We start from the raw sequence: 26,507 nt of genomic DNA on the forward strand, positions 1-26,507 counted from the left end.
TAAAGCATAACATGATGCCGACACCAAAATGGGTGCCCGGTCAGAATGGGTTAAGTTGGAATTTCCAGTGGAATTTGCATCAGCATAACATAAGCTAAACAAAGTTGACACATTATTTTTCCTTTTATATATGTACTGTATGTGTGTGTTGACAAATGCTGGGCACATACATCTTTTTTTTTTAGGTTCGGGGACTATTAATTGATTCAGCATGAAGACTAAAGCATTCTAAATACATAATACACGCATGTTTTGATCACTGGTACGGCACCCTTCGAGCTGACGTGGAAATGAGCGGAATGTACGACCACGTCACGGCCAAGTTCAAATGCTGAATTCAACACGTAACTTGGGGACGATCGTAAATGTCCGTCCGCTCAAGATATGAGCGTAAACGCCGTGGTGAATCTGGCCCAGAGTGTATCAATGGCACACCCTTGTGTGTTAGCATGAGTAGCTTAATTTTAGTATTTTATTTTTTTCCATTTCGGGGGATTTCAACATGGATTATAAATTGACACAGTTGAGGTTTTCAATGGCAAATATTGCATGCCCAGAATGACCTTCTGTACTTATTGTTTTGTACAGGTCGGTCCACTATGTTCATTTTGAAACATTAGATTTTTTGGTAAATAGACACACATACACCACATACATAAACACATCATAGTACTTAGTACAACCAGTCTCAGAGTATCAAGTAAAACCTTGGGTTAAAAATAAAAAAATAAATGTCGAGGTGGGCTTGTGAGTACAGTATACCCTGCTATCCATTACGTAGTGCACTGAAATGGAATAAATTTAAGACACATTATAAACATCTCCCACAAAACACAAAGACTGCACAGAATAGAGCGAGTCACTGTAGTCGGAACACTTTCATCAGAATGTCTTGATAGAGTGGCATGCAATGTTAAGCCTGATTTCTACTTTGTTTGCACGCCAGGGTCTCAGGCGGAAAATGGCTGTTCCACAGGCTCACGACGCTTGTATATCTGATATCTTTCGGCGTGCGACAGCTGCGCACAAAAAAGTATGAATCAAACCTTTAGGCAAAGTGCAAAATCCACTTGTAGTCACAGTAAACACCAGGTACGCTCCCCTCCCCTCCCATGCCAGTCACAGTAAACACCAGGTACGCTGCTCTCCTCTCTCATGCCATTCACACATCCTTCATATCCGATGGCTCATCATTCCTGCGCTCTGTCATCCTGGCACACCGGGGACAAGTTGTGGAGTTGTCGTAGTAACAATCTCTAAACAAACCAAACAAATGTATACATAATAACAATTGTTACTGCTGCTACAGCAACATAACGCTGTATATTGTCTTGCTTTTTAACGCATTGCGGTTGTGACCTTGTAGGAATTTGTGGCAAAGACATTTGGTGTAGATGGGGGGGGAAAAAAGCAGTCTGAGGAAGACTGAGTGCAGGTACGTTTGAATCAGAGTAAGAGAGTGGCGACACTAGCGTTGACTCCCATTGTAACAATGGAATGTGGAAGTGCTCATTCTATCTCAATGGGATAGTTCCAATGTTTGGAACTATAGCCCATAGTAGTTCCAATGTTTGGAACGATAGCCCATAGTAGTTCCAATGTTTGGAACGATAGCCCATAGTAGTTCCAATGTTTGGAACTATAGCCCATAGTAGTTCCAATGTTTGGAACTATAGCCCATAGTAGTTCCAATGTTTGGAACGATAGCCCATAGTAGTTCCAATGTTTGGAACTATATCCCATAGTAGTTCCAATGTTTGGAACTATAGCCCATAGTAGTTCCAATGTTTGGAGCTATAGCCCATAGGCACCCGCTTTGCAGCGAGATCAAAGCGTGTCGCCACTCTCTGAATAAGAATGGAGGGTTTAAGTGGTTAATGTTTGATTGATGTGATTGGCTGACCTGTGGAAGACAGCAGAGCAGTCATGGCAGACTGACGTGTGACTGTCGAAGGGGAACAGGATGTCTCCCTCCTTACACAGTTCACACACAAATCCTTTGGCCTGACAGCGCTATGACACGCACACGCGCACACACACACACACACACACACACACACACACACACACACACACACACACACACACACACACACACACACACACACACACACACACACACACACACACACACACACACACACACACACACACACACACACACACACACACACACACACACACGTTATGACGATTATGTAATTGTGACAGGCCTATTTTAGGCATGGCCTTTTACGATTATTGAGGAGACTTCATCAGTATATATATATATTTTTTAAGATATTTTTTTTGCGGCTTACGCCTTTTTATTGATTTTTTAAGGGACAGACAGTAGGCTGACAGGAAACGGGAGAGAGATGGGGGGATGACATGCAGTAAAGGCCGTGTCGGGCTCGGGAGTCGAACCCGCGGCACACTGCGACTGGATTACCAGTCAGGTGCCCAGACCGTTACGCCACGGCCTGGGCCAACTTCATCAGTATTATGCTGTGTTTCGTGCATGAAAAAGCCTACGTACCTCGCAGTCTAATTTGATGTGCTTAGCAAAAGTGGTGTGGATCTCGGTGAGAGAGCAGCTGAGTCTACCACTGGAGATGTCAATCAAGTCTTGTAATGAGTACATGTCATCATTCTCCACAAAGTGCTGGCGATCATGGAGCTGTGGACATATACAGTATCAAACGTAATTAGTACATTTGTACAATGATGAATCACAAAGGTAAAGTATACAAAATGGTGAAGAAATACTAAATGATAAGGGGAAACAACTGCTATGGCATTACAAAAAACACAGGGCAACCTAAAAAAAAAAGAAAAGAAAAGAACAATGATAGCCACACAGTGAGCAAAGACAAAATAATCACTTTTCGTGTGATGTCTGAAAAGGCAAAAGTTGACAGGGATGATAACCTTCATAAAAGATTATTAAATCAGGTATCAGTGTGAGATCTAGATTATGTGAGCTCTGCTGATTGTGTGTCCATCATTGAATAAATGAATAAACTAATACAAATTTATTTCGAGCATTGTGACCGTATTATATAATTGTCTCTGGCACAGGTTCTTAAACATTTTCAGTTTCCCACAATATGTAATGAATGCCCGATTCATTTAAAGGGAATGTGACATTAAAAAAAAGGTTTTGGAATTGTTCTTATTTTTTTTAGGTTTTCTAATCTCAATTGCACCCAAAAAACATAAACTTTTAACATTCAGTAGATTTTCTGTGATCTGGCGTTTTCTGGCTCAAACAGGTGCTCTGATTTGCCGGCAGTAAGTGATGTAAGACCCTGCGAATCCCATATATGTCAATGGGATTTGCCAGCAGATGTCACTGTTTTCACTGTGTTGCCTGTTTTCATTGTAGCTCAAAAGGCTTCCAAACCCCAAAGAAAACTTCAGACCACAGAAAATCCACTGAATGTTCAAAGTTCAGGTTTTTTGGATGTAATTGAGGTCATAAAACCTAAAAGAAAAAAAAAAAGAAAAAAAAATGAAAATGAATGTCATAAAACCTTTAAACAGTTTTTCACCATTTTGCGACAGGCTAAGAGTCTAAGAGACACACAAGATATTATGGCTTGAGGGTGGCACGACTAGATGTCATGCCCATTTTCAGACAGCTTGTGTGCAACTGGAAGTTTGGCCTAAGTGTGGCACTACTCGAGGTAAGGCCATGGGTTCATCAAATCAGCAGTGTTCTGTTCATTAACTGCTTCAAGCAATCATAATGTACTACTACTACAACAACAACAACAACAACAACAACAAGAATGACCACTAGGTCATAGCAGTACATTTAACCCATTCTGACCGGGCACCCATTTTGGCGTCGGCATCATGTTATGCTTTAGCTATTTAAAAATAGCAGATCTACAAGCTCATATCGCGCCACCGAGTGGCGCGATACGAGCTTGTAGGTCTGCTATTTTTGAAAAATCGAAGAGCGACTGACATTTTTAGAATCTGATCTCAGGTCAGAATGGGTCAATCAGACCAGTGTGTGTCCAGTGGAAACCTTCGTATGAATCTGATCTCAGGTCAGAATGGGTTAATTTGAGCAGAAGCGTGTTTATGACCAGGGGGAGTCCGATAAACAAATCATGTGTTTCCACAGTAGTCATTGTGTCAAAGTGATTTAGAATGTCTCCAACTGAAAAACATCAGCTGCAAATAATGTACTGATTGTGACAAACAAGTGCTACATTTCAAGGCAGGCTACATAAAAGGCAAGCGAAGCAAAGTGAGAAAATTGAGAAATTCCATCAAAATAACCATGAAATAACCGTGACTTCACAACATGTTGCATCACATCGCAAGCTTGTAAAATTGGCTATTTTTTTTACCAAATGTTGTTAATCTATTACAGAAAAGAGCACTGAGCACCTATTCCCTTCATGCCGGGACAATAATTTATAACCTACAAATACAATGAATAAAATGAATGTTTAAACTTGACGTGGTTCTTCAATTGACATCTATGATTTAATGCTGGAAGTATATCTTGGTGGGGCATAATGTGAATATAAATTGTGTAAATTGTTATGATAATTACACATGCAATATGTCTGTTTAGATCGATCTGCACTAATAACACTAATAAAAGCAAGCACAAGCAGTCATTCACACTACACTAGGCAAGCAAGGCACATCATGTGAATACATAATTGCATATTTTTGTACCTGGCCATGTTCTGGCATCTGATGGATTACTTTGGTGGAACACCAGTTGAATTTAAGCTTGGTTACGTGTATGAGTTGCTGAAAACTGTGGATAGCCTTGGTGCTGGGACGTAATATTGAGCATGTAGATCTAAATTATTGAATAGCCCAAGTACAGTGGTCGGGCGGCCAAATACAGATAATTCTGGGGGTCCTTGACGTGAAAAAGGTTGAGCACCGCTGACATAGAAACATATGGTTTTTCAGGAAACTTTAGAATGTAGAATCTGTTCTCAGCTCTAAATGGGATCAAATTGGGCTTAACCCATTCTGACCCGAGATCAGATTCATACGAGGTTTCCGACGGACACACACTGGTCTGATGAACCCATTCTGACCTGAGATCTCATTCTAAAAATGTCAGTCGTTCTTCGATTTTTCAAAAAATAGCAGACCTACAAGCTCGTATCGCGCCACTCGGTGGCGCGATATGAGCTTGTAGATCTGCTATTTTTAAATAGCTAAAGCATAACATGATGCCAACACCAAAATGGGTGCCCGGTCAGAATGGGTTAAGTGGTTAATCAGTGAGATATTACTCCAAATAATATTCTGTGATGTATCATGTGGGGTCATGGAAACGAGCCTTTGTGATGTGTTTATGTCCCCACATGACAGGTACGGCCACATCAAGCACATGTAAATGAATATTCAACATGGTGGCGCTGTTCCCATTAAATCTAAACACAAAGCATGGCATGAGAAATGTGACTGCATATCAGATTTGGTGCATCGTATGTTTCTCGTCATGACGCAGTGCTGACCTGGAGTAATAGCCGAGCCTCCATCGCTTCCTTACAGGTGATGAAATATGGCTTCATCAAAAGGATATCTTGACGAAGCTTCTGCAAGAGTGATCACACACACACACACACACACACACACACACACACACACACACACACACACACACACACATTATGCGCCATCAGGCAATTATGTAATTGTGACAGGCCTATTAACATGTTACTTGTAAAAAGCATTTTCATTCCAAACCTTTCAAGACTCTAAAAATGTTAAATCTTGTACAGAACTGCCTCATCAGGTCAGGTCACTGAGGACAGTACTCACCCTAATCTCCACCAGTTCCTCCACAAAGTTGAAGAGCAGCGGGTTGATCTCCTTCAGTTTGAGGACAGGTCGCGGCATCATCAGAGCCAAGTAACGGAACGAGGATCGACAGACCTGCCCAGCAGACAGACTGTAAGAGCACACACTGACTGAATGGCTCTACAATGTGCACACACACACACTGACTGAATGGCTCTACAATGTGCACACACACACACACTGACTGAATGGCTCTACAATGTGCACACACACACACTGACTGAATGGCTCTACAATGTGCACACACACACTGACTGAATGGCTCTACAATGTGCACACACACACACACACTGACTGAATGGCTCTACAATGTGCACACACACACTGACTGAATGGCTCTACAATGTGCACACACACACACTGACTGAATGGCTCTACAATGTGCACACACACACACACACACACACACTGACTGAATGGCTCTACAATGTGCACACACACACACTGACTGAATGGCTCTACAATGTGCACACACACACTGACTGAATGGCTCTACAATGTGCACACACACACTGACTGAATGGCTCTACAATGTGCACACACACACACTGACTGAATGGCTCTACAATGTGCACACACACACACTGACTGAATGGCTCTACAATGTGCACACACACACACTGACTGAATGGCTCTACAATGTGCACACACACACACACACACACTGACTGAATGGCTCTACAATGTGCACACACACACACTGACTGAATGGCTCTACAATGTGCACACACACACACACACACACTGACTGAATGGCTCTACAATGTGCACACACACACACACTGACTGAATGGCTCTACAATGTGCACACACACACTGACTGAATGGCTCTACAATGTGCACACACACACACTGACTGAATGGCTCTACAATGTGCACACACACACACTGACTGAATGGCTCTACAATGTGCACACACACACACTGACTGAATGGCTCTACAATGTGCACACACACACACTGACTGAATGGCTCTACAATGTGCACACACACACACACACACACTGACTGAATGTCTCTACAATGTGCACACACACACTGACTGAATGGCTCTACAATGTGCACACACACACACTGACTGAATGGCTCTACAATGTGCACACACACACACACACACTGACTGAATGGCTCTACAATGTGCACACACACACTGACTGAATGTCTCTACAATGTGCACACACACACTGACTGAATGTCTCTACAATGTGCACACACACACTGACTGAATGGCTCTACAATGTGCACACACACACACTGACTGAATGGCTCTACAATGTGCACACACACACACACACACTGACTGAATGGCTCTACAATGTGCACACACACACTGACTGAATGGCTCTACAATGTGCACACACACACTGACTGAATGTCTCTACAATGTGCACACACACACTGACTGAATGGCTCTACAATGTGCACACACACACACACACACACACTGACTGAATGGCTCTACAATGTGCACACACACACACTGACTGAATGGCTCTACAATGTGCACACACACACACACACTGACTGAATGGCTCTACAATGTGCACACACACACTGACTGAATGGCTCTACAATGTGCACACACACACTGACTGAATGGCTCTACAATGTGCACACACACACACACTGACTGAATGGCTCTACAATGTGCACACACACACACACACACTGACTGAATGGCTCTACAATGTGCACACACACACTGACTGAATGTCTCTACAATGTGCACACACACACTGACTGAATGGCTCTACAATGTGCACACACACACTGACTGAATGGCTCTACAATGTGCACACACACACACACTGACTGAATGGCTCTACAATGTGCACACACACACACACACACACTGACTGAATGGCTCTACAATGTGCACACACACACACACTGACTGAATGGCTCTACAATGTGCACACACACACACACACACTGACTGAATGGCTCTACAATGTGCACACACACACACACACACTGACTGAATGGCTCTACAATGTGCACACACACACTGACTGAATGGCTCTACAATGTGCACACACACACACACACACACACTGACTGAATGGCTCTACAATGTGCACACACACACACTGACTGAATGGCTCTACAATGTGCACACACACACACTGACTGAATGGCTCTACAATGTGCACACACACACACACTGACTGAATGGCTCTACAATGTGCACACACACACACTGACTGAATGGCTCTACAATGTGCACACACACACACACACACACACTGACTGAATGGCTCTACAATGTGCACACACACACTGACTGAATGGCTCTACAATGTGCACACACACACTGACTGAATGGCTCTACAATGTGCACACACACACACTGACTGAATGGCTCTACAATGTGCACACACACACACTGACTGAATGGCTCTACAATGTGCACACACACACTGACTGAATGGCTCTACAATGTGCACACACACACACACTGACTGAATGGCTCTACAATGTGCACACACACACTGACTGAATGTCTCTACAATGTGCACACACACACTGACTGAATGGCTCTACAATGTGCACACACACACACACACACACACTGACTGAATGGCTCTACAATGTGCACACACACACACTGACTGAATGGCTCTACAATGTGCACACACACACACACACTGACTGAATGGCTCTACAATGTGCACACACACACTGACTGAATGGCTCTACAATGTGCACACACACACTGACTGAATGGCTCTACAATGTGCACACACACACACACTGACTGAATGGCTCTACAATGTGCACACACACACACACACACTGACTGAATGGCTCTACAATGTGCACACACACACTGACTGAATGTCTCTACAATGTGCACACACACACTGACTGAATGGCTCTACAATGTGCACACACACACTGACTGAATGGCTCTACAATGTGCACACACACACACACTGACTGAATGGCTCTACAATGTGCACACACACACACACACACACTGACTGAATGGCTCTACAATGTGCACACACACACACACTGACTGAATGGCTCTACAATGTGCACACACACACACACACACTGACTGAATGGCTCTACAATGTGCACACACACACACTGACTGAATGGCTCTACAATGTGCACGCACACACTGACTGAATGGCTCTACAATGTGCACACACACACACACTGACTGAATGGCTCTACAATGTGCACACACACACTGACTGAATGGCTCTACAATGTGCACACACACACACTGACTGAATGGCTCTACAATGTGCACGCACACACTGACTGAATGGCTCTACAATGTGCACACACACACACACTGACTGAATGGCTCTACAATGTGCACACACACACACTGACTGAATGGCTCTACAATGTGCACACACGTTATAGCGAAAACTAGCGCTGGGACTCGATAATGTTTTTATAAATAATCAAATTAGAGGCTTTGTAATTAATTAATCGAATCCCATTTTAATCTCATATCAATGTTTGACCTTAGAACAGTGATACAAGTGAATTAATGAATAGTGACTAAATAAGCTTAACCAATAAAACAGTTTTTTTTTAACAAGGTGGTAATTAACCAAGACCAACAGATCAGTGCAATTGTTGCCCTAAAGTGCAGCAAATTTTAGGAATATACTCTATAATACACTTTAGAGATTCAGGTAGCCTGTATGAATTCAAGGACCTTCTGTAATCTCAACACTTCAACTTTGTTTCAAATCATTTGCACTGTGCCAAATCCAGTGTGGTAATCCAGGGTTACCTTGCGTTGTTCAAACTCCCAGTTGTGAATGACTCGCGCTGGGATGATGTCCGTGTCATTCCAGTGGCATGTGCTGCAGTAATACTGGCCTGTGTAGTCACACTGCCTGGCCTCACAGGGAATACCCCCTATGAGATACAACACATCACATCACATCACATCACACTGTCTGGCCTCACAGGGAATACCCCCTATGAGATACAACACATCACATCACATCACATCACACTGCCTGGCCTCACAGGGAATACCCCCTATGAGATACAACACATCACATCACATCACATCACACTGTCTGGCCTCACAGGGAATACCCCCTATGAGATACAACACATCACATCACATCACATCACACTGTCTGGCCTCACAGGGAATACCCCCTATGAGATACAACACAACACATCACATCACATCACACTGTCTGGCCTCACAGGGAATACCCCCTATGAGATACAACACAACACATCACATCACATCACACTGTCTGGCCTCACAGGGAATACCCCCTATGAGATACAACACAACACATCACATCACATCACACTGTCTGGCCTCACAGGGAATACCCCCTATGAGATACAACACAACACAACACATCACATCACATCACACTGCCTGGCCTCACAGGGAATACCCCCTATGAGATACAACACAACACATCACATCACATCACACTGTCTGGCCTCACAGGGAATACCCCCTATGAGATACAACACAACACATCACATCACATCACACTGTCTGGCCTCACAGGGAATACCCCCTATGAGATACAACACAACACATTAAGGTTGGGCGATATGCCAATTTTTTTCAACCGCCAATCGTCTGACCAATATTCGCCGATTGACGATGTATTCGTGTCATAAAAGTAAAGTGAGAACAGCTCACTGCAGGTCGCAATAAAGCCAGATCTACAAGCTCTCAAGGCGCCGCGTCCTGCCTGTTTTCGCAGCTCCGTTCGCTAGGCGTTGAGAGCTTGTAGATCAGTCTGTTTCTGCAGACTGCAGCGCAGCCAGGGTAACTAGCTCCCTTCCCTCCCCGCACCGGTCGTCGGAGGCTCGGAGCGGAGCCCACAAGCTGCTGCGGCCGCCCCGGGCTGATCCACACAGGCTCTCAAGGCATGTCCTGCCTGTTTTTGCAGTGCCGTTCGCTACGCGTTGAGAGCTTGTAGATCTGTCTATTTTTGCAGCGCTGGTGTCGGGGTTCGTTCACGTTGTCAATAAAAATAACTTGGATTACAGGCGGAGATGAAGTTCAATCAGTGGGTTGCACCAGTATTGGCTACACGCTAAGCTAATCGCTAAGCTAATGAATGATCCCCGTGCCTATACACTAACACTAGTAGACAGTTTTTTTTATTTCCCCCCCGCCACTCACGGGTGGCGCATTGGTATTGTGATGAGACACGAGACAGCAGTGTGCATTCTGTTGTGACTGTATATTATTAAACTGCATGGGTCTGGACTCCGGAGCTTAAACAACATGTAGGCTACAGGCTCCCAGCCAGGCTGCCGTAAGTGCCGTGCCGCGGTGCCCGTCACTGCCCGATGCTGGCTGCTGACAGTGCTGAGTGCGGGGACTGTGGGAGGCTGGGAGCATACCATTATAACGGGGGATTTCCACCCGGCCGCTGTTGTTTGCTGATTCACATGTTGCTCACACTTTACATGTTAATTGGGCTAAATCGTCCCGAGAAATCGCCTAATAAAAATATTCGGCGATTGGATTCGTATATTCGCGATTGACGATGTATTCGTATCGTCACCCAACCCTACAACACATCACATCACATCACACTGTCTGGCCTCACAGGGAATACCCCCTATGAGATACAACACAACACATCACATCACATCACATCACACTGCCTGGCCTCACAGGGAATACCCCCTATGAGATACAACACAACACATCACACAAGTAAGACGCGCAAACGCGGGAAGCGAACGCAGCTCGTAAATGGCAATAACAACAATTAGAATAAATTACATACTTTTTTAAGGTTTTATTTTTAAAGTTCTCTTTTTTGTGTTTTTTTTAAGATTTTATTTTTAAGTTAAGTTTTTTGAAGTTAAGTGTTTTTAAAGGGGTTTTTTTAAGTAAAGTTTTTTTGTGTTTTTTTAAGTTTTTAAGATTTTATTTTGAAGTTAAGTTTTTTGAAGTTAAGTGTTTTTAAAGGGTTTTTTTAAAGTTTTTAATTTTAAGTTAAGTTTTTTTTTAAGTTTTTTAAGATAGAACACATCACATCACACTGCCTGGCTTCACACGGAATACCCCCTATGAGATACAACACAACACACATACAATAGGGCATTCACTTCTAGTCATTTTTACTAGTTGACTTAAGTTGTCTAGTTTACTAGTCTGCTATTTTTCAATAGCTAAACCATAACATAATGCTTAAAACACCAAAAGGGGTTCCCAACTTCTCACCCAGAATGTGTTAAAAAATACAAAGGAATGGTAATGTGTTTTCTTTTAATTACAAATGGCCTCATAAACAAAAAGCATGACCTTGTGATAACTAAACGTTAACTATGGATCCCTGCTTATTGTCGGTATCATCCGGAGCGTGGGAGTTTATCCCCCTTTCCCAATGCGCTAGACATCTGGTAGATGGACTGCTGAGGTGGAGGATACCATCAGCTCCCAGTATACTTACCGCACGACTTGGCACATAAAAGCCGTGCTACTCACACACCAGGATCCAACCCATAATAAGTGCTCTACCGACTGAGCTACCCGGACACTAATATACATCATCGATTATATAAACTAATTGTGCCAAGCGATAATTAAATAAAAGGATAAAATATAATAATCAATCACTATTTTGGGGCGTGTCATTCTAGGTGAAAGGTGTTCACAAAATACAAAAAAACAATGACAGTCTTACATTTTGAAAATAGCCGACACACAATCGACAATATCGTGACACACTGAGCTTGTTTGAGCCATTTAGTAGTTAATAGATTAAAAACCTGTGCTTCTCGATGAATGGAAGAAGCAATTGATATTCTAACCGCCATAACAGTACAATGTATGCACACTCACGCAGTGACACAGGAGTGATATTATAACCGCCATAACAGTACAATGCATGCACACTCACGCAGTGACACAGGAGTGATATTCTAACCGCCATAACAGTACAATGCATGCACACTCACGCAGTGACACAGGAGTGATATTATAACCGCCATAACAGTACAATGTATGCACACTCACGCAGTGACACAGGAGTGATATTATAACCGCCATAACAATACAATGTATGCACACTCACGCAGTGACACAGGAGTGATATTATAACCGCCATAACAGTACAATGTATGCACACTCACGCAGTGACACAGGAGTGCGACATTCTGCACAGCGGTAGTCTTGTCGGTCCAGTCCTATCTCAGGGCAGATGCTGAGCTCGTACTCGGACTGGTGGCTCACCTTTGACCTCACACAAGGCTTGGTGATTAGGTTCATGCATTTGCTGTGGCAACGGTAATAGCAACCTGCAAATGTTGAAGACAAAAAGAGACACATCTGGCATGATATTTCAACCCATTTAGACCCGAGCTCGATTCTACAAAATGTCTTCTAAATTATGACGGTTTTCTGAAAAACCCTATGATATGATATGATATAGTACTTTATTGTCATTTCACACTGAAATTTGTCTTGCGACACAGCAGCCAAGTATGCAGAAACACATATACAAAACACAAATAACAAGACAATTTACATACATAGAGACATGAGCAATATCCACCGCTTAGATTATCCTGTGGCTACTACATCTCCTGATTAAGCCTCAAGGTCGACTGGTAGACAAAGGACCTCTTTAGTCTGACCTTATTGTATGCTGGTACACCATATCTCCTTCCTGAAGGTAGCAACCTATATTCTCCATACAACACATGCTTAGTATTAGAGGTGATATTCCTTGCTAACCTTAAGATGCTGTTATCATATGTGGATGTATAAAGTTTCAGAAGTTGTTGTCCAACAATCTTTGAACAAATGTTCAGTTGTTGCAGCAGTTGTGACTTTAGGGCTGCAGACAAACATCCATACCATACTATGTTTCTATTGTCGGTGGTGCTCAGATTATTTCATGTCAAGGACCCACAAAATATATGTAATTGGCTGCTGACCCCAAATCTCAAAATACGTTGTTCCCTCTTCTCTGAAAGAATATATATTCAAAGATTTGTGCCACATTTTCACGAGAAAAAAAAAATAGCAGACCTACAAGCTCATAGCGCTATGAGCTTGTAGATCTGCTATTTTTCAATAGCTAAAGTATAACAAAATCCTTAATTAAATAAATGATTCTAGGTAGAATATCCTAACCAGACTACGCCAGATAGCTGCAGACAGCAGGAATGTAAACAGCCCCCACGAACGATAAAAAAGGATTTTGCGAACGCCTGGTAAGATTAGGTTCAAAACTTTTTTTAGAAACCTCTTATCGTGTTGCATGTGTAGGTCACGTCTTCGCTGGCTTTCAAGAATAGAAGACGATTTTCAACATTTTAAGGTGCTCCAAGGAAATACAGCTGCAACAGACAGACCGCTTCTCCATGGCGTCACACCCGGTCTCGCCAAGATCCCGCCCGATTGGTCCGACCCAGGCCGGCTGATTGGTCCGAAACGGTTCATCGGATGCTGGATTGCGAACTTGTGAATCAACACGGCACGGGGTGGCGGTGGCTCAGCGGTAGAGTGGAACCGAGAGGTTCCCAGTTCGATCCCTGTGGGCTCTCCCAGAGTTAGTGTCGAAGTGTCCTTGAGCAAGACTCTGAACCCCTGATTGCTCACGATGTGCACGTTTGTGCCTTGCATGGTTTCCGCCGCCATCGGTGTGTGAATGTGTGTGTGTGTGTGAATGGGTGAATGTAATGCACAATCTATGTAAAGCGCCTTGGGGAAAAAAGGCACTATATAAATGCATCATTTACCAATACCACCCAAATCTGGCAGAGTCAGGTTAAGAATAGCCTGAGCTAACGTGTTAGGTTTCTGGTCTAGAGGGGCGGGTCGCGGCTGAGATTTGCGCACGCCCTGATTGGATCTCATCGATCTGTCCGTCACCCCATGGCCCCTCCTCTCCCCCCTAGTGCAGCGCTACGTCACATCATTTGGAGCGACGCCCACCCGGAAGGGTTGACTCCCACTTTTAGACCAGAGCGGCCAATGCGTTCCTCCAGGCTTTCAATTTTTGCACCAACAAAAATGAAAGCCTGGTACCGAGGCTAGGTTAAGAATATCCACCCTAGAGATAGAAGTGCCCTTGAAATGTTGGCAGCGGCTATTGGTCAATGTCACTTTGAATATGCCTGCACATCCTGGCACACGAGCACAGTGGTTCCCAAAGTGGGGTCCGGGGACCCCCAGGGGTCCTCGAGGGAGTTCCAGGGGGTTCCCCAGCTAAATGAATAGTTAGGTGCCCAAATGGACCCTTATTGGTCTGTAACTCTGAGAGTGTACAAATTGTACACTCTCAGAGTTAAATTAACATTGATTTACATCAGGGTCCCAGAGATAGAAATGCCATTAAATGGGGGGTCCGTAGCGCAATTCAAAGTCAAACTGGGGCGTCCTTGAAATTAAACGGGTTGAGAGTCACTGCTAGAGCCGTGAGAATATTCTCTTATGGGGGTCCCTGTCATATCTTTTCAAATGGGGGTCTGCGGGCTAATGAGTGTCAATTTGGGGGTCCTTGACATGGGAAAGTTTGGGAACCAGTGCACTAGCAGCATCCCCATAGATCCTCACCTGTACATGTATACCACGTCTGGATAAGGCCCCATAGATCCTCACCTGTACATGTATACCACGTCTGGATAAGGCCCCATAGATCCTCACCTGTACATGTATACCACGTCTGGATAAGGCCCCATAGATCCTCACCTGTACATGTATACCACGTCTGGATAAGGCCCCATAGATCCTCACCTGTACATGTGTACCACGTCTGGATAAGGCCCCATAGATCCTCACCTGTACATGTATACCACGTCTGGATAAGGCCCCATAGATGCTCACCTGTACATGTATACCACGTCTGGATAAGGCCCCATAGATCCTCACCTGTACATGTATACCACGTCTGGATAAGGCCCCATATGATGGTGCTACACTTGTCACAGGTCTGTTTGACACTCTTGCTCTTTTCCTTAGAGAAACGGTGCTCCAAAAGAACCCTCAGATTGGGTTCGTCCTCCTCGGGGTCCTGTTGAGGAACAAAAGGACAGAGACATCAAGCACGGGACATGTAGAAAGGCCCACCCATGGGTCCACTCCACGCAGCACACTGCATGTAGAAAGGCCCACCCATGGGTCTACTACATGCAGCACACTGCATGTAGAAAGGCCCACCCATGGGTCCACTCCATGCAGCACACTGCATGTAGAAAGGCCCACCCATGGGTCCACTCCATGCAGCACACTGCATGTAGAAAGGCCCACCCATGGGTCTAGACCATGCAGCACACTACATGTAGAAAGGCCCACCCATGGGTCCACTCCATGCAGCACACTACATGTAGAAAGGCCCACCCATGGGTCCACTCCATGCAGCACACTGCATGTAGAAAGGCCCACCCATGGGTCCACTCCATGCAGCACACTGGGTTCCAGGAACCCCTCAGAAGATTTGAGTTAAAACATTCGCTCTGAAAGAATATATATTCAAAGATTTGTGCCACATTTTCACGATAAAAAAAAAAAAAGCAGATCTACAAGCTTGTAGCGCGGCACCATGACCTTGCCGATCTGCTAGTTCTCAATAGCTAAAGTATAACAAAATGCTTAAAACACCAAAAGGGGTTCTCCCCGCCCAAAATGGATTAAACAAAAATATAAGTTCTTTGGAGAAATACCACAGCATTGATTCGGTGGCCTTCCTCAGACTAAATGAAGGGAAAGCTACCACACGGTTATACATTATGTATACTGCAGGTTGCTCAGGCTCTCATTGTGGCAATCATTAGGTGAACATCTTTTTTTTATGGGTTTAACAATTCACATAACTACAGTAAACGAGCAGCGCGAAAGAGGACATGTATGACGTTAAGATAAGAAAACCCAGACTGTGCAGCAAACTGAGCACAGTGACATGGACTTGGGTTTTCATTCTCCCATATACTGTACAGGTTTTAGTTTTGTCTATAAATTATATTAGGAATAAAACTAGGCAGTTGTGTGCTTTGTGTGCAGAAGAGGTGGGCAATTATTTTTCCCAAGGGGCCAAATGAGAAACAGAAAATATTGTAGAGGGCAAGATTTGAGTTAACACTACGAAGTCTGAAAAAACTCACTACTACTCAGTCGGCTGAACGGTCAGGGGGACCGTGTTTTTGGTGCGATTTGATTGGCCACTCTCTCCCCCACACGTCCCTCTCCAGCTGGAGAAGACATTGTTCAAGCCTGCATCCCATTTCCAACGAATTAAATCATAATATGTTTCTTAACACATGTTTTCACTCCTAAAATGTATAAAACTAATAATACATGTGAAAAATATATATTTTGCCGTTGCCCGTTAGTACTATATTGCAACATAGCCATGGAAGAGTGTCACGTTGCTGCCTTTTGTTGTTATTTTTTTCCTTCCAAAAGAGCAAGATCACTTGTCTTTTCTTGTGTGTTATCAATGTAATTAATATATGTGACCCCACGCGATGTACAGACTGCTTGACTAGGCATGTAAACATGACATAATTGTATTAATGTTTAAGTGTAATGATGTTATTGACCGGATTGTCCGTAGTCCTCCAGCCGTTAGCTTACAGTTGCTAATATTATAAGCTAACAACATTACTAAAGCCAATGTATTGCATTAAATGCGGCCTGTCCGCGGTAAATTACTTATACAAGTGAGTCGCGTTATATTTACCTAAATTACCAGCCAAAGTACATTCCAAATAAACAATTATTAGCCACGTTATGTTGTTATATCAGTTTAATTAATAAAAAACATCGTTCAGAATGCCGTTAGCACTGTGAATTCAACATCCGGTGAGGAGAGGATACGGTTCGTGTATGTGTTGTGTATGGAAAACAGCGCATACAGTGGCTTACCGGATGTAAGCCTTGCACACTAAATAGAAAGCCTGCAGCCTGGTGATACAAAAAATAAACTCCACACGTGAAATGCACTGCATGTTGAGGAGAAACACCAGCTCAGCTGCTGTTTATAACATATCGTGCAGTTATTGAATTCATGAACATTTGCATGCTTCCCTGAGAGGGAGAGAGAGAGAAAAAGTTTACAGATAAAGAAGGACGGACAGGCTGAACTCTTTTGACTGACAAAGAGCTGGCGATATTGAGCCTATATGCCAGAACAAATTAATCCACAGCAGCATGCCTACATAAGTTCCACGTCGCTTGCAGAAAGAACTGTTCTTTTGACTGACAAAACATTTAGCGGTTCGGGAGGTCTATCTGGTTGGAATTATTCAAACACTTTTTATTTTGTATCGCGCATCGGCAAGCGTTCTCGCTTCATGGCAAGTAAATGTCGGGTCGAGTCTAACCGAGCATTCAATAATAATAATAATAATAATAACAATGATAATAATCATTGTATTCATATTCCTATTATCTTATCAAAATAATAAACAAATTCCAAGTTAATTAACCAGCCAAACGTATATGATTTAATTCGTTGGACATGGAATGCAGGGTTGAACAACAACAACAACAACAATGCCGTCTCGATCCAACTGTCTGTTTGTGTTCTTTTTTTTTTCTCCACCCCTACCACCATAACCACCATAACTCGCTCATTTTTTGCTCATTTAAAAAAAATCAAAATACCATGTAAACTATGGAATTGGGGCTTTCATTTGGTATATAAATCGGTTGTGTAGGCGCTCTCTACGAAACGATATCAAGTGAAAAGGAAATGTCGGGGAATCACCATTAACACCATTATCAAGCAGCGCAAACAAAAGACGAGAGGGGGAGAAAGGGTGACGGCGGTCGATTGGGCCGATTATAGTCAGACTGAGTAAGAGATATATGCCTAAAATCATATTTACAAAATGTTTCAAATGGAAAAAAAAACAGAGATGATTTCAACCGAATATTTAGACAAAGTCATGCAAGGGGAACTTTCTCTGGACTCCATGGGCTAAGAAAATAAACGTTGAAATTTCAAATTCGGTCAGAACGGCTGCTCAGACTTCCTAGTGTTAAACGTTCGCTCCGAAAGAATATATATTCAATGATTGGAGGCAAATTTTTCACAAATTTTCAAAAATAGCAGACCTACAAGTTCATAGCGCAGCACAAGAGCGACTGACATTTTTAGAATCTGATCTCAGGTCAGAATGGGTTCATCAGACCAGTGTGTGTCCGGCGGAAACCTCGTATGAATCTGATCTCAGGTCAGAATGGGTTAAAACCCATTCTGACCTGAGATCAGATTCATACGAGGTTTCCGCCAGAATGGGTTAAAACCCATTCTGACCTGAGATCAGATTCATACGAGGTTTCCGCCGGACACACACTGGTCTGATGAACCCATTCTGACCTGAGATCAGATTCTAAAAATGTCAGTCGCTCTTCGATTTTTCAAAAATAGCAGACCTACAAGCTCGTATCGCGCCACTCGGTGGCGCGATATGAGCTTGTAGATCTGCTATTTTTCAATAGCTAAAGCATAACATGATGCTGACACCAAAATGGGTGCCCGGTCAGAATGGGTTAAACGAGTCAGTTTAACGTTGCACTTTCTTGTGCTTCTCTTCACAGCTGTCAGTTTACGCCTCACTCGGCCCCGCTGCTGTACCGTACCTTGAGCTCTTGCAGTTTGAGGCGCAGATGAATGAGTTTGACCACAGTGTCCTTCTGTCTCTCCGAGTGTTCAGGCAGCTCCAGGATCAGTCTCTTACAGTCCTCGATGGCCAGCTTCAGCTGTTCTATATCCGACGCAACAAATGATCTCTGTGTAAAGAGGATGAACGGGTTAAAGAGCTCACACACACACACACACACACATTTGAATTATTACAATTTGGATCTGAGGCGCAATACAATAGATCCAAACACTGATCAGAAGATGGTTACATTATATGGTCCAAGCAAATACAACTGCTGCACATGCAAAAAAAAGATAGCCCATTGATGACATACACTACTACTACTTTCTTTTACACACACACCCACACACACCCACACACACACACACACACACACACACACTTACGGAAGGCCTTGAGAAGTGGTCTTCGGCTAGGCCAAGATCCATGGCGCGATCAGAGCTCAGGGTTCTGGTCTCTGAGGAGAAGGGCTGGGGTCTGGCCTCTAAGGGAAGAGGACGGCAGCACAAGGCACAGCTCTCATTAAAAGAACACACACAGCGACTGTGCTCCGACTCTTATGTTCAGGCATGCATGGTTAATGCTCACACATACTGTATATGACAAGCCCTGCTGCACTTCAACCAATCACTACTGAGCAGTATAAAATGGACTGTTGGTATGTATTCATAGATACAGTATCTAGTGATCTTATCTTACTGTACACACCAGTGGTTCCCAAAGTGAGGGCGTTCCAGAGGGTCCCCAGCTAAATGATAGTTTGGAACCAAATGGACAATTATGGGTCTGTAACTCAAGAGTGTACAAATGGAACCAAATGGACCCATTAGGGTCAATTTGGTTCCATTTTATACACTCTCAGAGTTAAATTAACCCATTCTGAACGGGCACCCATTTTGGTGTTGGCATCATGTTATGCTTTAGCTATTGAAAAATAGCAGCTCTACAAGCTCATAGCGCGCCACCGAGTGGCGCGCTACGAGCTTGTAGGTCTGCTATTTTTGAAAAATCGAAGAACAACTGACATTTTTTTAATCTGATCTCAGGTCAGAATGGGTTAATCAGACCCAGTGTGTGTCCGGCGGAAACCTCGTATGAATCTGATCTCAGGTCAGAATGGGTTAAATCAAGACACTTCCAGTCATATCACAAGTGGTCCTCTAGTCCAGATCATTTGAAAATGAACCAATCGGAGAAACCAATCGAAGAAAGAAAGAAAATCAGAGACTCTGAACTGAGTGGTGCTGTACTGCTTACTAACTGTACTATACTGTACAAGCCCTCCTCCCTGGCCTCTCTATGTGTGTGCATGTGTGAGTGCGCGTGTGTGTTACGTAATGGCTGCTAAAAACTCAGCTTCCCATCATGCACCTGTGCTCAACAGCCACTTTGTCACCTGTTGTTGGTACCCTAAACAGACAGACAGACATAGGGAGCCTAAACACAGTACATGTACTCTCAGAACCAGAGCCAGTCCATTTTGCTATTTCAGTTATGCTGCAGCCTGCAGGTCACTTTTTGAAACTCTTTGCGGCACCATTAATCATGAACATAAGACAGGTAGACCGCGCCTCCTTCAGCTCGGAGGCAATGTAAACGTTTGTTTTCTCATGCCAAAAAAAGCTCCTTTCAATTGATGAAAGTCCCGGAAGAGACGCCTTGTGATTCGCCAGTGGCAGCGTCCCTTCCTGCAGCGGCCAATGAGGCATATAGGTTTTTATGATCTATGATCATTGATTTGAACAAGAACAACAAACAAGAAACAGATTACTATGACTCACTGTTGAGTGTGCATCATACGCTTTGAATTTCAACTTATGTTTATTATTTGTGCAGTGCAAAAGTACCAGTTATTATAATGTAAATGCAGGTACTGTATATGATGTCACACTGACAGTTTGCTGCTTGAACCAGTATGAGTGAGGGACAAGAGAGTAAACCCCTCTTGATTCTTGATTTTCTTGTGTGCTGGATTTAGTGGATAAACAGCTTTGGGGAACTTCAAGGTCACAGACGGACGGCTGCAATTCGAAACTGGCCCCCGTAAAATCTGAATTTGTCCACTCACTGTTAGCAGTCTTTGTATTGAGTTGTGCTTGAAATGTACTGTCATTCTGCAAACTGTTCTGCAAACTATTCTGCAATACATATTTCAATCAAACTGTAAAGGCCAAGGAACCTAAAACAGGTACTTAAGGTCATAAGGTGTGGTGATATTTTACAGTTAGGAGGATGCTTTCCATTCTGGGCAGGAACCCCTTTTGGTGTTTTAAGCATTGTTGAAAAAAATCACACCAGTGTGAACCAAGTGGTGCAACTCCCGTCTATTGGTTCTCTGTATCGTTTGCGTCCAGCAGGTGGCAGCCATGTCACATACTTCTCTCGTTCCAATTTCACGCATGCGCACACCACTCGTGCTCACACAGGTACAGAGGGACATCACAAACAGGTACACAGCTACACGGACATTGCATGCTGGATGTAGAAGTGGTTGCACCACTTAAAAATAGCAGATCTACACGCTCATAGCGTGGCACTAGGTCTGCTATTTTTGAAAAATCGTGAAAATGTGGCGCAAATCTTTGAATATAAATTATTTCAGAGCCAAAGTTATGTTGTTCCAGGGGTCCCTGGAACAACATATTTTCAGATGGGGGTCGGTGGCCAATTACATAATAATCTTGGGGGTCCTTGACATGAAAATGTTTGAGAACGACTGACATAGAAACAGGGTTTTTCAGAAAACTGTCAGGATTTGGAAGACATTTTGTAGAATCGTTCAAAATGGGTTAAGGTGTGGCGATATTTGACAGTTAGGAGGTCGCGTTTTAATGACAATGTGCCCCCAGACCAGAGCACTACGGAGAGCTTTACCGTGTTTCGGGGGGGTCCTGTTGTCTCCGTGGACACCATCCTCCTCTTCCTCCTCCTCCTCCCCGCGGTCAAAAGGGTTGAGTCGGTGTTGGCGAAAAACCGCAAGTCTCTCATCATACGCCATTTCAATGGCCACATCTAGCAAAACATATGTTATTATATTATATTACATAATACAGTCACCCTGTGTGGACAAGTACAGTATAGTCTAGAGTTGTCCCGATACCATTTCTTTCAGACAGAGTACAAGTACTTCATTTTTAGTACTCGCCGATACAGAGTACCGATACGAGTACTTTCTTTTTGTTGAGTAACCACTTATTTTAACCCCTCTTTCTCATAGATCATGCAAATTGATCTCCGATCTACACTTTGTCAGTTGTCATTTATGCTTGTAGATCGGCTGTTTTTTTTGTAACCAGTATCGGTACAACTCTAGTATAGTCAGGTCTTCCAAATAGTCAAGATGGGAAAGCAACTTTCAGGCAGTGTTGTTTTTGGCAGCAAATGTTGGTTTTAGTCATAGTCTCTTCAATAGTTTTCATTTAGTTTCAGTCACATTTTAGTCACCTGGAATGTTTTAGTGTTAGTCTAGTTTTAGTCTAGACTAAATATCATCTACAGTTGATTTAGTCGACTAAAATGTATTTTGGTGGGCATTGATGCCGTCGTAATGACCGTTTTTACACTTGCTGAAAATAGCTGATCTACAAACTCACAATGCATCGCAGTGCGACACGTTGTGAGCTTGTAGATCTGCTATTTTCAGCATGCAACCAAGTGTAAAATGACTTAGATACTGGATCTCTTGTCCACTAGTCCCCTCCCTAGCATTTTAGTCTAGTTTTTATCTGTTGACAAAATTGTCAATATATTTACTCTTAGTTTTAGTCATAGCTTAGTTTTCGTCAGTGAAAAAAGGTAGTCGACGAACATTTTTCGTCTTAGTTTTTAGTCGACGAAAAACAACACCGCTTTCAGGTTGACTCGATGCCCCTGATATTACAACCGGACTAACCTGGCATCACCAGACTTTCCACCGCAGAGGAAACAACCAGACAGCAACATATTTGTATAGATTTTTCAATCTAAATCCCATTTTTCTGATGTTAGGAGATCAATAATCAAGTACTGTGTGGCAAAAAGTACCCTATTGTCACCTGTGCATTTCTTGCTTGTAAAACAATGTATCCAGCCTTACCTACTCTGTGTGTGTGTGTGTTTTTCTCTCTGCAAAAGTTAGCTCTGAACTTGGTGGATCTGCTTTTAGCTTCTGTGGCCCTAAATAACCTGCAAACGACATTGAAACTGACCACACTGGTACCCTTGAGTCGTTTTAAAACCGTGCACTGGAAAGCTTGGCGAGGCGAGGTGAGCACACAGACCCCTAGCCGCAATTTGCAACTCTAGATTTTTTTATTATGGGATGAATCTAGAGTTGCAACAAGCTCCATCCACTTCCTATTCATAATTTTTGGTTTGTGATCTGCTTGTCTTAAATGACGTTAAACTCACCAACATTGCAGCTGCAGTCCAAGCTTGAATTATCCTCTTTCAATCTGCCGAGCTTGTTTTTCATAAAAATCCACCGTAGAGATGTTATGAGCTACTTTCTGTCAAGACATCCTCTGCAAATGATTATTTTTTTTAAGTGTTGCAGTTTGGAAGCACTCGTTTCTGTTAACGGGTCGCGCTGCTGCCTCCTGCATTATGTGCAATTTCGAAACAGGTTGAACGCAGGGCCGTTCAGTGACGTACGACGAGTGCTTCCAAACTCCAGCACTTAGAAAAAGAATCACTTGCAGAGGATGTCTTGACAGAAAGTAGCTCATAACATCTCTACGGTGGATTTTTATGAAAAACAAGCTCGGCAGATTGAAAGAGGATAATTCAAGCTTGGACTACAGCTGCAATGTTGGTGAGTTTAACGTAGTTTAAGACAAGCAGATCGCAAACCAAAAATGATGAATAGGAAGTGGATGGAGCTTGTCTGCAACTCTAGATTCAACCTAGCCCTGAAACATGACTGCCATGATGATTATCATGACAGTCATGAAGAAACTTAGCCCTGTTTTTGGCGCTCGCTGCATTTACAAGATTTCCGTATATATAAACATTCAGATTTCAAATATAAAGTACTCACAATTTGTCCCACGGGTGTTAGTTAGTAGCAGCGCCAGCGATTAGAATTGCTGCATCCCGCGTTGTTTAATAAAAAGCTTTTTTAACCGAGCGCCCCGGCTACTTTTTTCAAACGGGGTTCGTTTGGGAAATCCACAGTTGCACACTGGGAGCGCACTCGCCTATTAGTCTGTATTGGCAGGGCGGTCAGCGTACCTATATCGAACACACCGAGCGATAGGGGTGCGTAGTTGAAAGCCAATGGCAAAATAACAGCTCGGATAAAAATGCTTTTTATTAAACAACGCGGGATGCAGAAATTCTAATCGCTGGAGCAGCAACTAACTAACACCCGTGGGACAAATTGTGAGTACTTTATATTTGAATTCCGAATGTTTATATATACGGAAATTTTGTAAATGCAGCGAGCGCCAAAAACAGGATGCAGTTACTTCATGACTCTCGTAGTCATGAACCATGGCTAGATTCAACCCATTAAAGCTCAGCTCAAGACCCACCTCTACAACATTGATTTTAAATGATCTTTTATTTTTTGTTATTCACGTCCTCACTGTATTGTATTACTGCTTGTTTTTCCTTTTTTTTTAATGTCGTTGCCTTAGTTTATCTGTTCTTATCTTTGTACCACTGCCTTCTCCTGATTTGACACTGCGTTATTGTCCTATTGTTTTAACTGCATGCCTGTTTTAATGCTGTTTTGTTTTGCTTTTGTTTTTATTATCTTTTTTGCTCTGTAAAGCACTTTGAGCTACATTTATGTATGAAAGGTGCTATATAAATAAAGTTTATTATTATTATTATTGTAAAAAAATCTAGAGTTGCAAATTGAGGTTAACAGACCCCCACAATATGGAACTGTTTTTAGATCGTTTTGTCTCAGCTTTGTATTTGTAAACCTACCATCTAGTATGTATATTCACAAGTATATATTTTGTTTTTCTTTTCCTGATCTTCTCATGTATTGTGATGGTTTTTTTCTATATGATATTGTTGTATTTTATTGCTTGACGACACTGCAAATTAATTTGATTATTAATATTAAGGGATGCCATTGCCAAGCTGTAGACTATAGAGCTCAGTCATAAACATTCAAGGCCATATCATTCTATCATTTGGTTCAGTGCTGCATTATGATATTGCTGCAGTTTCTTCTGGCTATATCGATTTGGGCCGTATAATATGTGAGTGGCAGCAGCCAGCTGCTCATTTGCTGACACTAGCACCTCGTGCAGTGTATGGCACAAGCCACAAGCCAGCGTTTTAACATGTAATAAAACCACCCTCTTATCAGTGTTTATAATTATTATCCATTCCTGAAGTCAACCACATAGAGAACAAACGATGAGGCAGGGGTGGGGTGGATCAATCTGGAATAGAAAACACTGCAGCTCAATGTCATCTTGCCACCAAAATAAAGCGGTACATCATTGTAATGTATATACGCTGCTAAACACTGCATAGGAAAATCATTTATTTAAGATATTATTTGGGATATTTCTAAGTGACTATATGGTCATCAAAGGAACATGTTTTTAAGCACAATGTTGTGGCTAAAGCTAACCAGCTAGCCGACGTTATCCAACAAGCATGAGCTAAAAAATGAAATTATCTTACCACATGGTCGACAGTAGTTATCACAAAAGCTTATGCGCGTTCATTTTGGTAATTGGACATTTCTGCCAAAATATTGCGGACTGCTGACGGAGCTTTTGTCCTAAACTGTGGGCTCTTTGTTTTGGTACTACAGCCACAGATAGTCCCAGACACTGTTTTTTTTTTCTCGGAAAGGGGCGGCGGTCAACCAGCGGCATCTAGTGGAGGTCTGCTGCCTGTCGGTCAGAAATGTGACTCAAGAGTCAGGCTGACAAAATGGGTGGTCATTTTTTTTCTTCCTATTGATTGAAGTATTTATTAACAGTTTGCAAAATTACAGTACATTTAAAGCACAACTCATTCCCGTGGAGGACACCATAAAAGCATAACACTTGTTTATAATAGGGCCCACCGGTTGCAATTCATTAAAAACATTTAGAGAAGTACAAATATACACTTCTATCAATCAA

The 26,507-nt window shown here is 42.9% G+C and overlaps 1 protein-coding gene across 2 annotated transcripts; it reads right to left on the reverse strand.

The window, feature by feature from the left end:
• Positions 1-26,198, reverse strand: def8 (differentially expressed in FDCP 8 homolog). Of its 2 annotated transcripts, XM_083759104.1 has the most exons (12): positions 26,059-26,198; positions 22,303-22,440; positions 19,815-19,912; positions 19,403-19,552; positions 15,689-15,830; positions 12,943-13,107; positions 9,596-9,723; positions 5,794-5,907; positions 5,487-5,567; positions 2,519-2,659; positions 1,904-2,013; positions 2-1,256 (listed from the first exon to the last, which is right to left on the reverse strand). In XM_083759104.1, the coding sequence occupies exons 2-12, from the start codon at positions 22,424-22,426 to the stop codon at positions 1,163-1,165; spliced, it is 1,347 nt and encodes a 448-aa protein (XP_083615230.1). In that variant the 5' UTR covers positions 22,427-22,440; positions 26,059-26,198; the 3' UTR covers positions 2-1,162. The 2 variants fall into 2 exon arrangements, with proteins under 2 accessions (XP_083615231.1, XP_083615230.1); XM_083759105.1 differs by lacking the exon at positions 5,487-5,567 and having other exon boundaries at positions 1-1,256.
• Between the last annotated feature and the right edge of the window lie 309 nt (positions 26,199-26,507).

This window comes from Protomyctophum parallelum, assembly GCF_964188405.1.
Source record: "Protomyctophum parallelum genome assembly, chromosome: 2".
In the NCBI taxonomy this organism is placed as follows: domain Eukaryota; kingdom Metazoa; phylum Chordata; class Actinopteri; order Myctophiformes; family Myctophidae; genus Protomyctophum; species Protomyctophum parallelum.

Coding starts and splice junctions, on each gene's coding strand:
- def8 (XM_083759104.1), bottom strand. CDS start 22,426: ATGGCGTATGATGAGAGACTTGCGGTTTTTCGCCAACACCGACTCAAC. Junction 15,831..19,402: donor TCAAACTGCAAGAGCTCAAG/GTACGGTACAGC, acceptor GTTCCTCAACAG/GACCCCGAGGAGGACGAACC. Junction 5,568..5,793: donor AGGAACTGGTGGAGATTAGG/GTGAGTACTGTC, acceptor TCACTCTTGCAG/AAGCTTCGTCAAGATATCCT.